Raw genomic sequence first — 16542 nt, forward strand, 5'->3', positions numbered from 1 at the left:
TCTCCCTGTGTGGTCTTTGTCTTATAAGGCCCATAAACTCTCCAAGATAAACACTTCAGATTGTGGTATGTCACCTGGGGCCCATATTCTACAGGATGGTGATGCTGAGCTGTTCGAGTGGAAACGGGCGAGAAATGCAGAAATGCCAGACGTGTTATTTTATTGCATTCCAACAGAGTTTTGTCAATGACAATTGGTGTTATTCATGATTAAATAATTCAAATCAATATCACTAGATTACGGAAGAGGCTACACTGAGTATAAAATGTGTTTTTTTTTCATTCTTAATTAATTAATTAATGACTTCCCTAGTTAAATGAAGGTTACATTTAAAAAAATATATATATCTATTTTTTTTTCCATAAAAAAACTCCTAAAATATAATTTTTCAAACCAGTAGACCTATAACCTGTATTAATCATGAAATTCTTATTTGTGAACTTCCAATGAATGTAGACTGCCTTTCCTTACAACCCTATTCCACACATAATCATACCCTCATCTGGTCTAAAGGTGACATGACATGCCTACAGTATGTGAGGTGACAAGACAGTCTCATATAGTATGTATGCACACATTATATATAGAGTTTTTTCTACTGTATTATTGACTGTATGTTTGTTTTACTCCATGTGTAACTCTGTGTTGTTGTTCGTGTCGCACTGCTTTGCTTTATCTTGGCCAGGTCGCAGTTGTAAATGAGAACTTGTTCTCAGCTAGCCTACTTGGTTAAATAAAATGTGAAATACAAAAATAAATAAATACAAATGTACTAGGCCTTTTACCATATCGTTAGGTGGTTTATGCAAAAACAGTCTACAGTACTCACAATACACAATAAATAATAGGCTATAGATTCCTATAGACTATTACAGGAATTATGCGCCGTTGGAGCTCGTGCGCTTAAGTATTTCACTGTACACTGAAACTACATCTGCGACCCTGAGTACGGGACTAAACAAACATCGAATCTACAGTAGCGAGATGCGGAAAATCACCAACCATGTATTTGATTGGATCAACCTTTAGCCTCCAATACGATGTAAACCTCCAAAATCAATAAAACAATGTGTTTATAAAACGACCCATTTTACAACTCTGTCAGACACTAGATATAACCTACTATTTATACGTGACTGTTCTTATAGCAGGTCATTGAGACGCCTGCCCCCTGCCTGTAGACAGCTGACTGACTCAGGATACGGTTTTATTTTGAAACTTCCGTTACAGCTTTGAGTTTTTTTCCCCCCCCTCCGAGTAAAGATGGCGACGGCGCAGCTAACGGACGATGAGCTTTTCTCTGAGTTAAAGAGCTTTGGATTCACTCCAGGCCCGGTCTCCGAGAATACGAGACCGGTTTATTTGAAAAAACTAAAGAAACTACGTGAGGAACAACAACAGAAAGGAGGAACCAGAGCGGGGAAAAACCGAAACAGCGGCAGTATCAACAACAACAGTAGTAGCGGTGGTAACGGCAGCTACACAGCGGCGGGAGCTTCGGGATGCGGAGCCAGGCCAGCTAGCCGTGACGTCACGCCCCGGAGCCCCGGTGGTCGACCTGTCCTGAACGAAAAGCGAATTGGTGGAGCGGGGAAGTTCGTATTGGGTTTTAGTTCGGACGAATCTGACGTAGAGGACCCGAAGAAAAAACGAGGAGCGAACCACAGCGGTAGGAGAGACCGAGGTTCCGCGTATCAACAACAACCGATCAGGCCTACAACGGGAGCTGCTACCGCCACTCGGAAGAGCCTGGGAGTCGCTGTGAGTACCAGCAGTAACAACTCCTCTCCCGCCGGGCTGCTGGAGGGGAGGAGAAGCGGACCCGGTTCTCTCAGTTGGGTGGACCGGGGAAAATCGAGCCTCGAGGTCTCGCGGGCCGCGGAAGTGAAGTGTTACGACGAAGAGCCCGAAGAAGACGACGATTTTCAAGGGGAGACGGAGAGAGACAGTCGGTCTCTGAATGGGAACAGGGCGTCTTACTCACTGAACGCCAGTAGTAAGAAAGTCGGTGATTACTCAGATTCGGAGGAAGAGGAAGAAGGGGGGATAATATCTGGGCAGGACCGTCAACGAGACCGGCGTACACAGCAACACTACTCCAGACGGAGTCACTCCTCCAAGCCGTCTCCCTACAGAAGTGCCAGGGGGTCAGAGAGCGGACAGGAAACCACTGGCGGCATGGCAATCAGGCTAAACGACACGCCTGGCGCTAGTAGGAGTCGACTAGACATGATGGGAGGCCGGGGGGAGGAGGAAGAGGAGGAGGAGGAGGAAGAGGGAAAGAAACGAGGCCCCGGCGAATCGTCCCTGAGCGGGAGCTTGCTGCGACGCCATTGCCCCAGGGGGACCATCTACGTGTCGGCTTTGATGGGGGAGAGCGACCGCGGCAGCCCCGGGGAAAGCAGCGGCAACAATTCCCCGTCCTCCGCCTACAACAAAAACCACATCGACAGCGGGGATGGCGCCACCAGCAGCAGCCGATTCAGCATCGGCCTGAGACCGCGATTCTCCAACTACAACAGTCTATCCGCTACTTACCGACCCAACCATTCAAATCATAGCGGTCCCAACCATGCCTACAGCCAGTCGAGTCTCAAGCAGAAGCACACGGTACCGGAGGATGAGCTGCTCCAGCAATTCAAGCGGGAGGAGGTTGGGTCGTCCACCGGTGGTTGGGGGTTCAGTGCCCACTACCTGTCCATGTTCCTGCTCATGGCCGCCTGCCTGTTCTTCCTCCTGCTCGGCCTCATGTATCTCCGGATGAGGGGGTCTGGAGCCTCTGAGGTCGATGTTGTCGGTAAGTATCCAGCCCAGTAAACTGTAACTTCCTAAACATAGCCTAGCTAGTAGTGTTTTGTCTCTCAATCCAATCCATCATTCTGTGGTTAGGTTTACTGTTCAATTGTAGCATTATTTAAAGCTTCAGTTTGCTTCCAAATTGCAGTATAATATCAATATTTAAAACGGATTGATAACCAGCCCAGGTATTTTGTGATATTAGTGACTGACTGTCTAGATACTGCTTTACACATAGGATTATTAGTGACTGGCTGTCTAGATACTGCTTCATACATAGCATTATTAGTGACTGACTGGCTAGATACTGCTTTATACATAGGATTATTAGTGACTGGCTGTCTAGATACTGCTTCATACATAGGATTATTAGTGACTGGCTGTCTAGATACTGCTTTACACATAGGATTATTAGTGACTGGCTGTCTAGATACTGCTTTACACATAGGATTATTAGTGACTGGCTGTCTAGATACTGCTTTACACATAGGATTATTAGTGACTGGCTGTCTAGATACTGCTTTACACATAGGATTATTAGTGACTGGCTGTCTAGATACTGCTTTACACATAGGATTATTAGTGACTGACTGTCTAGATACTGCTTTACACATAGGATTATTAGTGACTGGCTGTCTAGATACTGCTTTACACATAGGATTATTAGTGACTGGCTGTCTAGATACTGCTTTACACATAGGATTATTAGTGACTGGCTGTCTAGATACTGCTTTACACATAGGATTATTAGTGACTGACTGTCTAGATACTGCTTTACACATAGGATTATTAGTGACTGGCTGTCTAGATACTGCTTTATACATAGGATTATTAGTGACTGGCTGTCTAGATACTGCTTTACACATAGGATTATTCGTGACTGGCTGTCTAGATACTGCTTCATACATAGGATTATTAGTGACTGGCTGTCTAGATACTGCTTTGCACATAGGATTATTAGTGACTGGCTGGCTAGATACTGCTTTACACATAGGATTATTAGTGACTGGCTGTCTAGATACTGCTTTACACATAGGATTATTAGTGACTGGCTGTCTAGATACTGCTTTATACATAGGATTATTAGTGACTGGCTGTCTAGATACTGCTTTACACATAGGATTATTAGTGACTGGCTGTCTAGATACTGCTTTATACATAGGATTATTAGTGACTGGCTGTCTAGATACTGCTTTACACATAGGATTATTAGTGACTGGCTGTCTAGATACTGCTTTACACATAGGATTATTAGTGACTGGCTGTCTAGATACTGCTTTACACATAGGATTATTAGTGACTGGCTGGCTAGATACTGCTTTACACATAGGATTATTAGTGACTGGCTGTCTAGATACTGCTTTACACATAGGATTATTAGTGACTGGCTGTCTAGATACTGCTTTACACATAGGATTATTAGTGACTGGCTGTCTAGATACTGCTTTACACATAGGATTATTAGTGACTGGCTGTCTAGATACTGCTTTATACATAGGATTATTAGTGACTGGCTGTCTAGATACTGCTTTACACATAGGATTATTAGTGACTGGCTGTCTAGATACTGCTTTATACATCGGATGGCCAGACTTTTTTCACCTTGTGCAATGGACATTGTAATATGAAAACAATCTAACAGAAGTTTTTAATTGCTATTCTGTCAGCATAGACAGCTACCTCCATCTGTCAGCATAGACAGCTACCTCCATCTGTCAGCATAGACAGCTACCTCCATCTGTCAGCATAGACAGCTACCTCCATCTGTCAGCAGAGACAGCTACCTCCATCTGTCAGCATAGACAGCTACCTCCATCTGTCAGCATAGACAGCTACCTCCATCTGTCAGCATAGACAGCTACCGCCATCCGTCAGCATAGACAGCTACCTCCATCTGTCAGCATAGACAGCTACCTCTATCTGTCAGCATAGACAGCTACCTCTATCTGTCAGCATAGACAGCTACCTCCATCTGTCAGCATAGACAGCTACCCCCATCTGTCAGCATAGACAGCTACCCCCATCTGTCAGCATAGACAGCTACCTCCATCTGTCAGCATAGACAGCTACCTCCATCTGTCAGCATAGACAGCTACCTCCATCTGTCAGCATAGACAGCTACCTCCATCTGTCAGCATAGACAGCTACCTCCATCTGTCAGCATAGACAGCTACCTCCATCTGTCAGCATAGACAGCTACCTCCATCTGTCAGCATAGACAGCTACCTCCATCTGTCAGCATAGACAGCTACCTCCATCTGTCAGCATAGACAGCTACCTCCATCTGTCAGCATAGACAGCTACCTCCATCTGTCAGCATAGACAGCTACCTCCATCTGTCAGCATAGACGGCTACCTCCATCTGTCAGCATAGACGGCTACCTCCATCTGTCAGCATAGACGGCTACCTCCATCTGTCAGCATAGACGGCTACCTCCATCTGTCAGCATAGACAGCTACCTCCATCTGTCAGCATAGACAGCTACCTCCATCTGTCAGCATAGACAGCTACCTCCATCTGTCAGCACAGACGGCTACCTCCCTCTGTCAGCATAGACAGCTACCTCCATCTGTCAGCATAGACAGCTACCTCCATCCGTTGGCTTCCGTAGCGAACTATCGGCCTACTAGCCCGTTCAACCCCACTGTGTGTGTGTTTCAGAGTATGCTCATAGAAATGACTCAATTAAAGCCTTTTAATACAGATACTGTAGTATTTACAGTGAGCTATTAAACCTATAGACCTAAGCAAATGACTAGCATTAGCCAAATCAGCAGGTAAGATGCCTATGCCTGTCTGGACACTGCAGCCACACTCTTATGCTACCTCACAACTGCACCAGTGAGTGAGTGCTGTCAAAGCCACAAAACACATTAAATATTAAATGATCCCATTCAGCAGCATTTTACAGTGCAGTTAGTTTCTCAGTACATGCATATATATGTACCCGCCAACCATTGTGTATTTTAGACAAATTCGTGCCTACAGGTTTTCATTCATTATAATTCAACCTTTCACTACCAGCTCTCTGTATAGGAAGCATTTCATGTGGGGAGGGCAAGTGAGGGAGTGTTGTATAATTGGCGGTGTCTGAGACAGACAGTGGTGGTGTTAGGTCACAGCAGAGACTGGGGCAGGCCGGGGGGGGAGAGGAGACTGGGGCAGGCCGGGGGGGGAGAGGAGACTGGGGAAGGCCAGGGGGGAGAGGAGACTGGGGCAGGCCAGGGGGGGGAGAGGAGACTGGGGCAGGCCGGGGGGGGAGAGGAGACTGGGGCAGGCCGGGGGGGGAGAGGAGACTGGGGCAGGCCGGGGGGGAGAGGAGACTGGGGCAGAACGGGTGGGGAGAGGAGACCGGAGACTGGGGCAGGCCGGGGGGGAGAGGAGACTGGGGCAGGCCGGGGGGGAGAGGAGACTGGGGCAGGCCGGTGGGGGGAGAAGAGACTGGGGCAGGCCGGGGGGGAGAAGAGACTGGGGCAGGCCGGGGGGGAGAGGAGACTGGGGCAGGCCAGGGGGGAGAGGAGACTGGGGCAGGCCGGGGGGGAGAGGAGACTGGGGCAGGCCGGGGGGGGAGAGGAGACTGGGGCAGGCCGGGGGGGAAGAGGAGACTGGGGCAGGCCGGGGGGGGAGAGGAGACTGGGGCAGGCCGGGGGGGGAGAGGAGACTGGGGCAGGCCGGGGGGGGAGAAGAGACTGGGGCAGGCCGGGGGGGAGAGGAGACTGGGGCAGGCCGGTGGGGGAGAGGAGACCGGAGACTGGGGCAGGCCGGGGGGGAGAGGGAATCGGGTGCCAGCGGCAGGTAGCCTAGCGGTTAAGAGCATTGGGCCAGTAAGCGAAAGGTCGCTGGTTCGAATTCCCAAGCCAACTAGGTGGAAAAATCTGTCTGTGCCCTTGAGCAAGTCATTTAACCCTAATTGCTCCTGTAAGTCTCTCTGGATAAGAGAATCAGCTAAATGACTCACTACTGTAAGTCTCTCTGGATAAGAGAATCAGCTAAATGACTCACTACTGTAAGTCTCTCTGGATAAGAGAATCAGCTAAATGACTCACTACTGTAAGTCTCTCTGGATAAGAGAATCAGCTAAATGACTCACTACTGTAAGTCTCTCTGGATAAGAGAATCAGCTAAATGACTCACTACTGTAAGTCTCTCTGGATAAGAGAATCAGCTAAATGACTCACTACTGTAAGTCTCTCTGGATAAGAGAATCAGCTAAATGACTCACTACTGTAAGTCTCTCTGGATAATAGCGTCTGTAAAATGTACATTTGAGATGCAGATGAGGAGCAGAGCAGGAAGTACAGAGTGACCAATGATTTCCCCTGTCTAGGACACACACACACCCCAACCACACTTACTGCTCTGTTAGTAGGTGCAGCAGGCGGTAGACACTAGCTAGGTTCCTCCAGCTCCCTCTGTCCCTGTTGGATTAGACACTAGCTAGGTTGCTCCAGCTCCTGTTCCTGTTGGATTAGACACTAGCTAGGTTGCTCCAGCTCCTGTTCCTGTTGGATTAGACACTAGCTAGGTTGTTTCAGCTCCTGTTCCTGTTGGATTAGACACTAGCTAGGTTCCTCCAGCTCCTGTTCCTGTTGGATTAGACACTAGCTAGGTTGCTCCAGCTCCTGTCCCTGTTGGATTAGACACTAGCTAGGTCGTTCCAGCTCCCTCTGTTCCTGTTGGATTAGACACTAGCTAGGTTGTTCCAGCTCCCTCTGTCCCTGTTGGATTAGACACTAGCTAGGTTGTTCCAGCTCCCTCTGTTCCTGTTGGATTAGACACTAGCTAGGTTGTTCCAGCTCCCTCTGTCCCTGTTGGATTAGACACTAGCTAGCTTCCTCCAGCTCCTGTTCCTGTTGGATTAGACACTAGCTAGGTTCCTCCAGCTCCCTCTGGTCCTGTTGGATTAGACACTAGCTAGGTTGCTCCAGCTCCTGTTCCTGTTGGATGAGACACTAGCTAGGTTGCTCCAGCTCCTGTTCCTGTTGGATTAGACACTAGCTAGGTTCCTCCAGCTCCCTCTGGTCCTGTTGGATTAGACACTAGCTAGGTTGCTCCAGCTCCTGTTCCTGTTGGATGAGACACTAGCTAGGTTGCTCCAGCTCCTGTCCCTGTTGGATGAGACACTAGCTAGGTTGCTCCAGCTCCTGTCCCTGTTGGATTAGACACTAGCTAGGTTGCTCCAGCTCCTGTTCCTGTTGGATTAGACACTAGCTAGGTTCCTCCAGCTCCCTCTGGTCCTGTTGGATTAGACACTAGCTAGGTTGTTTCAGCTCCTGTCCCTGTTGGATTAGACACTAGCTAGGTTGTTTCAGCTCCTGTTCCTGTTGGATGAGACACTAGCTAGGTTCCTCCAGCTCCCTCTGTTCCTGTTGGATGAGACACTAGCTAGGTTCCTCCAGCTCCCTCTGTTCCTGTTGGATGAGACACTAGCTAGGTTGCTCCAGCTCCTGTCCCTGTTGGATTAGACACTAGCTAGGTTGCTCCAGCTCCTGTCCCTGTTGGATTAGACACTAGCTAGGTTGCTCCAGCTCCTGTCCCTGTTGGATGAGACACTAGCTAGGTTCCTCCAGCTCCCTCTGTCCCTGTTGGATGAGACACTAGCTAGGTTCTTCCAGCTCCTGTTCCTGTTGGATTAGACACTAGCTAGGCTGCTCCAGCTCCTGTCCCTGTTGGATGAGACACTAGCTAGGTTCTTCCAGCTCCCTCTGTTCCTGTTGGATTAGACACTAGCTAGGTTCTTCCAGCTCCTGTCCCTGTTGGATTAGACACTAGCTAGGTTGCTCCAGCTCCTGTCCCTGTTGGATGAGACACTAGCTAGCTTCCTCCAGCTCCTGTACCTGTTGGATGAGACACTAGCTAGGTTCCTCCAGCTCCTGTCCCTGTTGGATTAGACACTAGCTAGGTTGCTCCAGTTCCCTCTGTCCCTGTTGGATGAGACACTAGCTAGGTTGCTCCAGCTCCCTCTGTTCCTGTTGGATGAGACACTAGCTAGGTTCCTCCAGCTCCTGTCCCTGTTGGATTAGACACTAGCTAGGTTGCTCCAGTTCCCTCTGTCCCTGTTGGATGAGACACTAGCTAGGTTGCTCCAGCTCCCTCTGTTCCTGTTGGATGAGACACTAGCTAGGTTCCTCCAGCTCCTGTTCCTGTTGGATGAGACACTAGCTAGGTTGCTCCAGCTCCTGTTCCTGTTGGATGAGACACTAGCTAGGTTCCTCCAGCTCCTGTTCCTGTTGGATTAGACACTAGCTAGGTTGTTCCAGCTCCCTCTGTCCCTGTCAGATGAGACACTAGCTAGGTTCCTCCAGCTCCTGTCCCTGTTGGATTAGACACTAGCTAGGTTGCTCCAGCTCCTGTCCCTGTTGGATGAGACACTAGCTAGCTTCCTCCAGCTCCTGTACCTGTTGGATGAGACACTAGCTAGGTTCCTCCAGCTCCTGTCCCTGTTGGATTAGACACTAGCTAGGTTGCTCCAGTTCCCTCTGTCCCTGTTGGATGAGACACTAGCTAGGTTGCTCCAGCTCCCTCTGTTCCTGTTGGATGAGACACTAGCTAGGTTCCTCCAGCTCCTGTCCCTGTTGGATTAGACACTAGCTAGGTTGCTCCAGTTCCCTCTGTCCCTGTTGGATGAGACACTAGCTAGGTTGCTCCAGCTCCCTCTGTTCCTGTTGGATGAGACACTAGCTAGGTTCCTCCAGCTCCTGTTCCTGTTGGATGAGACACTAGCTAGGTTGCTCCAGCTCCTGTTCCTGTTGGATGAGACACTAGCTAGGTTCCTCCAGCTCCTGTTCCTGTTGGATTAGACACTAGCTAGGTTGTTCCAGCTCCCTCTGTCCCTGTCAGATGAGACACTAGCTAGGTTCCTCCAGCTCCTGTTCCTGTCGGATGAGACACTAGCTAGGTTGCTCCAGTTCCCTCTGTCCCTGTTGAATGAGACTAGCTAGGTTCCTCCTGTCCCTGTTGGATGAGACACTAGCTAGGTTCCTCCAGCTCCTGTCCCTGTTGGATGAGACACTAGCTAGGTTCCTCCAGCTCCTGTACCTGTTGGATGAGACACTAGCTAGGCTGATAAATAGAAGCTATTCACTTCGGCAGACCGGATCAGGCTGCTGCTGGTAGTCGGCTGATGACTGTATTGTAAGCCATGCAAATCATCCACAGAGTGAAGGGCACTGCCAAGCAAATAGATATAAAAACAATGCACATTGCGAAATGGTGTTTGAACTGCAGACGCCCAGAGCTCTCAGTTGACCCCATTTGAAATTAAATGGGTCGAACTCATGCATGAATCATATGAATTTCGGTATGAGTCATATAGGGCCCTGTTCTCCAAGTAGTGCGCTACGGTAGGGAACAGAGGGCCGTTATGGACAGACCCCATTGGCTACCGTCTGTAACGTTGTTAATGTGTTAATCGTAGATGGTATTAATGTAACACCCACTACTTTAATGAATGTTTTAAGATAATAGGTCTGTGGCTGTGTGCCGAGCGTACAGCTCATCCTCTGTGTGTGTGTGTGTGTGTGTGTGTGTGTGTACACAATGCTCACACTCACTAGCTCACCACAGCCCTGCTAATGTTGGTCTGCATTCAGCCTCGTGTTCAGACAGTGACTCACGTGTGACACAACCGTCTGCTCTCTCCTCAACCCTCACTGTGATGTCTGCTCTTCTCTCTCTCCTTAATCCTCACTGTGATGTCTGCTCTCCTCTTTCTCCTCAACCCTCACTGTGATGTCTCCTCTTCTCGCTCCTCAACCCTCACTGTTGACCGTCTGCTCTTCTCTCTCCTCAACCCTCACTGTGATGTCTGCTCTTCTCTCTCCTCAACCCTCACTGTGATGTCTGCTCTTCTCTCTCCTCAACCCTCACTGTTGACCGTCTGCTCTTCTCTCTCCTCAACCCTCACTGTTGACCGTCTGCTCTTCTCTCTCCTCAACCCTCACTGTGATGTCTGCTCTTCTTTCTCTCCTCACATCTCACTGTGATGTCTCCTCTTCTCGCTCCTCAACCCTCACTGTGATGTCTGCTCTTCTCTCTCCTCAATCCTCACTGTGATGTCTGCTCTCCTCTTTCTCCTCAACCCTCACTGTGATGTCTGCTCTCCTCTCTCTCCTCAACCCTCACTGTGATGTCTGCTCTTCTCTCTCCTCAACCCTCACTGTTGACCGTCTGCTCTTCGCTCTTCTCTCTCTCCTCAAACCTCACTGTGATGTCTGCTCCTCTCTCTCCTCAACCCTCACTGTGATGTCTGCTCTTCTCTCTCCTCAACCCTCACTGTGATGTCTGCTCTTCTCTCTCTCCTCAACCCTCACTGTGATGTCTCCTCTTCTCGCTCCTCAACCCTCACTGTGATGTCTGCTCTTCTCTCTCTCCTCAACCCTCACTGTTGATGTCTGCTCTTCTCTCTCTCCTCAACCCTCACTGTGATGTCTGCTCTTCTCTCTCTCCTCAACCCTCACTGTTGATGTCTGCTCTTCTCTCTCTCCTCAACCCTCACTGTTGATGTCTGCTCTTCTCTCTCTCCTCAACCCTCACTGTGATGTCTGCTCTTCTCTCTCTCCTCAACCCTCACTGTGATGTCTGCTCTTCTCTCTCTCCTCTCTCCTCAACCCTCACTCTTTATTTTTGATTTAACCTTAATTTAACTAGGCAAGCCAGTTAAGAACAAATTCTTATTTACAATGACGGCCTAGGCTAGGTTTTTGAAAGACCATATTTCTGTGATGTATTCATTTACTGTCTGTCATTATTGTCCCCCGTGTTTCAAATGTTGGATGAAAGGGGCGTGGTTGGATGAAAGGGGCGTGGTTGGATGAAAGGGGCGTGGTTGGATGAAAGGGGCGTGGTTGGATGAAAGGGGCGTGGTTGGATGAAAGGGGCGTGGTTGGATGAAAGGGGCGTGGTTGGATGATAATGTCTGTATTTTTGTTCTTTCCTCAGTTAAGAACCACCCGTTTGGCAGCGAGTTTGACAGTTCTTATGTAAGTATATTTTCTTATAATTTTGGCCCTAGTCTAAAGGCCGAGTTTGTGTCGCAGTCTAGCAATCAGGACCGAACATGAACATCTGCAGACCGCCCACTGCATTCTGGGCCCTTACAAAACGGTGCACTACACGGCGCTCCCTCCCACTACACGGTCCCCCCCTCCCACCACACGGTCCCCCCCCCCCCTCCCACTACACGGCGCTCCCTCCCACTACACAGCCTCCCACTACACGGTCCCCCCCTCCCACTACACCCCCCCACTACACGGCCTCCCACTACACGGCCTCCACCTCCCACTACACGGTCCCCCCCTCCCACTACACGGTCCCCCCCTCCCACTACACGGCCTCCCACCTACACGGTCCCCCCCTCCCACTACACGGCCTCCCACTACACGGTCCCCCCCTCCCACTACACGGCCTCCCACTACACGGTCCCCCCCTCCCACTACACGGCCTCCCACCTACACGGTCCCCCCCTCCCACTACACGGCCTCCCACTACACGGTCCCCCCCTCCCACTACACGGCCTCCCACTACACGGTCCCCCCCTCCCACTACACGGCCTCCCACCTACACGGTCTCCCACTACACGGCCTCCCACTACACGGTCCCCCCCTCCCACTACACGGTCCCCCCCTCCCACTACACGGTCCCCCCCTCCCACTACACGGCCTCCCACCTACACGGTCCCCCCCTCCCACTACACGGCCTCCCACTACACGGTCCCCCCTCCCACTACACGGCCTCCCACTACACGGTCCCCCCCTCCCACTACACGGCCTCCCACCTACACGGTCCCCCCCTCCCACTACACGGCCTCCCACTACACGGTCCCCCCCTCCCACTACACGGTCCCCCCCTCCCACTACGCGGCTCTCCCTTCCACTACACACCCCCCCCCCCCCCTTCCACTACACGGCCTCCCCCTCCCACTACACACCCCCCCCCCCCCCCCCTCCCACTACACGGTCCCCCCCTCCCACTACATGGTCCCCCCCTCCCACTACATGGTCCCCCCCTCCCACTACATGGTCCCCCCCTCCCACTACACAGCTCCCCCCTCCCACTACACGGCTCCCCCCTCCCACTACACGGCTCCCCCCTCCCACTACACGGTCCCCCCTCCCACTACACGGTCCCCCCTCCCACTACACGGCCCCCCCCTCCCACTACACGGCCCCCCCCTCCCACTACACGGCCCCCCCCTCCCACTACACGGCCCCCCCCTCCCACTACACGGCCCCCCCTCCCACTACACGCCCCCCCCCTCCCACTACACGCCCCCCCCCCCTCCCACTACACGGTCCCCCCCTCCCACTACACCGCGCTCCCTCCCACTACATGCCGTGCCCACTGACATTGAGGCTCCTAGCTAGCTAGCTAGGACACTGTCCTTCTCCCCTGCCTGCGGGAGCACTGCTTTCCCCCTAGTTATTTTAACATTACGACGAGGGTAATCACTACCCGGTAGGGCCACGCAAGAGTCAGGCTGGCGACACTAGCTAGCGACTCCCCAACCCGTTAAAGAGTCGGGCTGGCGACACTAGCTAGCGACTCCCCAACCCGTTAAAGAGTCAGGCTGGCGACACTAGCTAGCGACTTCCCAACCCGTTAAAGAGTCAGGCTGGCGACACCAGCTAGCAACTCCCCAACCCGTTAAAGAGTCGGGCTGGCGACACTAGCTAGCGACTCCCCAACCCGTTAAAGAGTCGGGCTGGCGACACTAGCTAGCGACTCCCCAACCCGTTAAAGAGTCGGGCTGGCGACACTAGCTAGCGACTCCCCAACCCGTTAAAGAGTCGGGCTGGCGACACTAGCTAGCGACTCCCCAACCCGTTAAAGAGTCGGGCTGGCGACACCAGCTAGCGACTCCCCAACCCGTTAAAGAGTCGGGCTGGCGACACCAGCTAGCGACTCCCCAATCCGTTAAAGAGTCGGGCTGGCGACACTAGCTAGCGACTCCCCAACCCGTTAAAGTCGAAAGAAACCGCACACAGCTCGTACGTAAAGCTTATTAAAGATCAGTGATATAAGAGCTGTGTCCTGTTTCCTTATTCCGTCATCTTGTTCAACTGTTACCAGGCACCTGCAAAAAAATAGATTTCTCAGGTGTGCGAGTGCCTCTTTTTTATTTATTTTATTTCCAACCCATAAAAGTAAACAGAACTGTGGGAAAGTGGTGCTCGGCCGGCTGGGGTCGAAGGACCCTGTGTTCCCAGTGTCCCCCTCGCCTAGCTCTCGTTAGCAGCCTCCTTCTGTGTTTCTTTTCTCTTTTTCGGTCGGTTTGCATCTAATGTTGGTGCGTTAGCGCCACCTGCTGTGCTGGAGTGTGGGCCAGAGAGGGAGCTATAGTAGCCTCAATGGCAGTGGGCAACAGCGTTTTAATAAGTGAGGCGTAGTGGGGGTGTGTCGTGTAGTTACTGCGTTCTGCGGAGAGACATTATCGATTAGGTTTTGGCGTTTGGCGTTGGCGGGGAAGAAGGCGTCTCTTCCACCAGCCACGTTGGGCAGGTGGGTCAGGACTTCACAGTGCAAACAATAGAAATGGTCAAATATGTCATTTTATTGGTAAATAAAGCTGCAGTAGCACTCGGGTCAAATTGACTTGAAAGTCAGACTTTTGTTCTCGTATTTCTTGTCTGTTTTTACATTTTTATTTTGTTTCCAAGCTTAGGTTGTTTTGTTTCTATGTTTTGAGTTTCAAGATGGCGGCTGCTCGTCAGACTCTCTGTCTCCCTGGCAACAAACACGAGGTTACCGCGGTAACCTCCCACCCTTTAAAAAGGGGCAGGTTACATCATATTTTAGTAAAGTCACAAAATATTTCATGAAATTAAGCAACACTCTGATTAGTAATATATATATATATTTTTAATGAACTTTAAAGCTTACCCGGGTTTTTTTTTTTGTGTAATTTTTGCGGAAAATCTGTGTGGCTGGTAGATATATATATTTTAATGAACTTTAAAGCTTACCTGGGTTTGTTTTGTGTAATTTTGGCGGAAAATCTGAGTGGCTGGTAGATATATATATTTTAATGAACTTTAAAGCTTACCTGGGTTTGTTTTTGTGTAATTTTGGCTGGTAAATATATATATTTTTTTAATCTACCTGCCACAGAGACTGGTTGACCAAAACGTTTGTTTGAGGCCCTACTAGCAAACACAGTCATATTGTTTATTTGTATTTAATTTAACGTTTTTATTTAACTAGACAAGTCAGTTCAGAATACATTCTTATTTATAATGACGGCCTCCCAAAAGACACCAGGCCCTCCTCCCTCCTACGAGGGGCTGGGATTGTATTGTAACGTAAAGGACTGAAAGATGTATAGATTATATATAGTAGTCTACATGAAACAATATATTTTATTCTGCCATACATGAGCATTTACCTGGAGAACATTTCATTATCTGTGGTACATTTAAATGAATTAAATAAATTAATTAAATATGCGTTTTAGCTCTACATGTTGTATTGACAGTCGTCTGTTATACTGAAACTAAGATATTGACTTGATGTTTTCTGGATTTCAGGACAAGACGGAGAAGGACACCATTCTGAAACTCCTCCTCAACCTTCACGACCACCTGGCTCATATTGCTGGTATGTTTTAAGAAAGGAACTGAAGAGGACTGGCCTCCTCTCAGAGCCCGGTTCCTCTCTCTAGGTTTATAATCTCCACCTGGTACAGCCAGAAGAGGACAGGCCACCCCTCATAGCCTGGTTCCTCTCTCTAGGTTTATAATCTCCACCTGGTACAGCCAGAAGGGGACTGGCCTCCTCTCAGAGCCTGGTTCCTCTCTAGGTTTATAATCTCCACCTGGTACAGCCAGAAGGGGACTGGCCTCCTCTCAGAGCCTGGTTCCTCTCTCTAGGTTTATAATCTCCACCTGGTACAGCCAGAAGAGGACTGAACACCCCTCAGAGCCTGGTTCCTCTCTCTAGGTTTATAATCTCCACCTGGTACAGCCAGAAGGGGACTGGCCTCCTCTCAGGGCCTGGTTCCTCTCTCTAGGTTTATAATCTCCACCTGGTACAGCCAGAAGGGGACTGGCCTCCTCTCAGAGCCTGGTTCCTCTCTCTAGGTTTATAATCTCCACCTGGTACAGCCAGAAGAGGACTGGCCACCCCTCAGAGCCTGGTTCCTCTCTAGGTTTATAATCTCCACCTGGTACAGCCAGAAGGGGACTGGCCTCCTCTCAGAGCCTGGTTCCTCTCTCTAGGTTTATAATCTCCACCTGGTACAGCCAGAAGAGGACTGGCCACCCCTCAGAGCCTGGTTCCTCTCTAGGTTTATAATCTCCACCTGGTACAGCCAGAAGAGGACTGGCCACCCCTCAGAGCCTGGTTCCTCTCTAGGTTTATAATCTCCACCTGGTACAGCCAGAAGGGGACTGGCCTCCTCTCAGGCCCTGGTTCCTCTCTAGGTTTATAATCTCCACCTGGTACAGCCAGAAGGGGACTGGCCTCCTCTCAGGGCCTGGTTCCTCTCTCTAGGTTTATAATCTCCACCTGGTACAGCCAGAAGAGGACTGGCCACCCCTCAGAGCCTGGTTCCTCTCTAGGTTTATAATCTCCACCTGGTACAGCCAGAAGGGGACTGGCCTCCTCTCAGGCCCTGGTTCCTCTCTAGGTTTCTAATCTCCACCTGGCACAGCCAGAAGAGGACTGGCCACCCCTCAGAGCCTGGTTCCTCTCTAGGTTTATAATCTCCACCTGGCACAGCCAGAAGAGGACTGGCCACCCCTTAGAGC

The 16542-nt window shown here is 50.4% G+C and overlaps 1 protein-coding gene across 4 annotated transcripts in view; it reads left to right on the forward strand.

The window, feature by feature from the left end:
• The first annotated feature begins 356 nt into the window (after positions 1 to 356).
• The window catches only part of lemd3 (LEM domain containing 3), a 31925-nt gene continuing 15739 nt past the window's right edge, over positions 357 to 16542 (forward strand). For all 4 annotated transcript variants that reach the window (XM_090201366.1, XM_090201369.1, XM_090201367.1 and 1 more), the window contains exons 1-3: positions 357 to 2797; positions 11738 to 11778; positions 15322 to 15391. In XM_090201366.1, coding sequence (XP_090057492.1) covers positions 1264 to 2797; positions 11738 to 11778; positions 15322 to 15391 — 1645 coding nt within the window. In that variant the 5' untranslated portion in view covers positions 357 to 1263. The remainder of the gene's footprint in view (positions 2798 to 11737; positions 11779 to 15321; positions 15392 to 16542) is intronic.

The sequence above is a fragment of the Oncorhynchus mykiss genome, chromosome 15, assembly GCF_057628025.1.
Source record: "Oncorhynchus mykiss isolate SJ-2025 chromosome 15, ASM5762802v1, whole genome shotgun sequence".
NCBI lineage: Eukaryota > Metazoa > Chordata > Actinopteri > Salmoniformes > Salmonidae > Oncorhynchus > Oncorhynchus mykiss.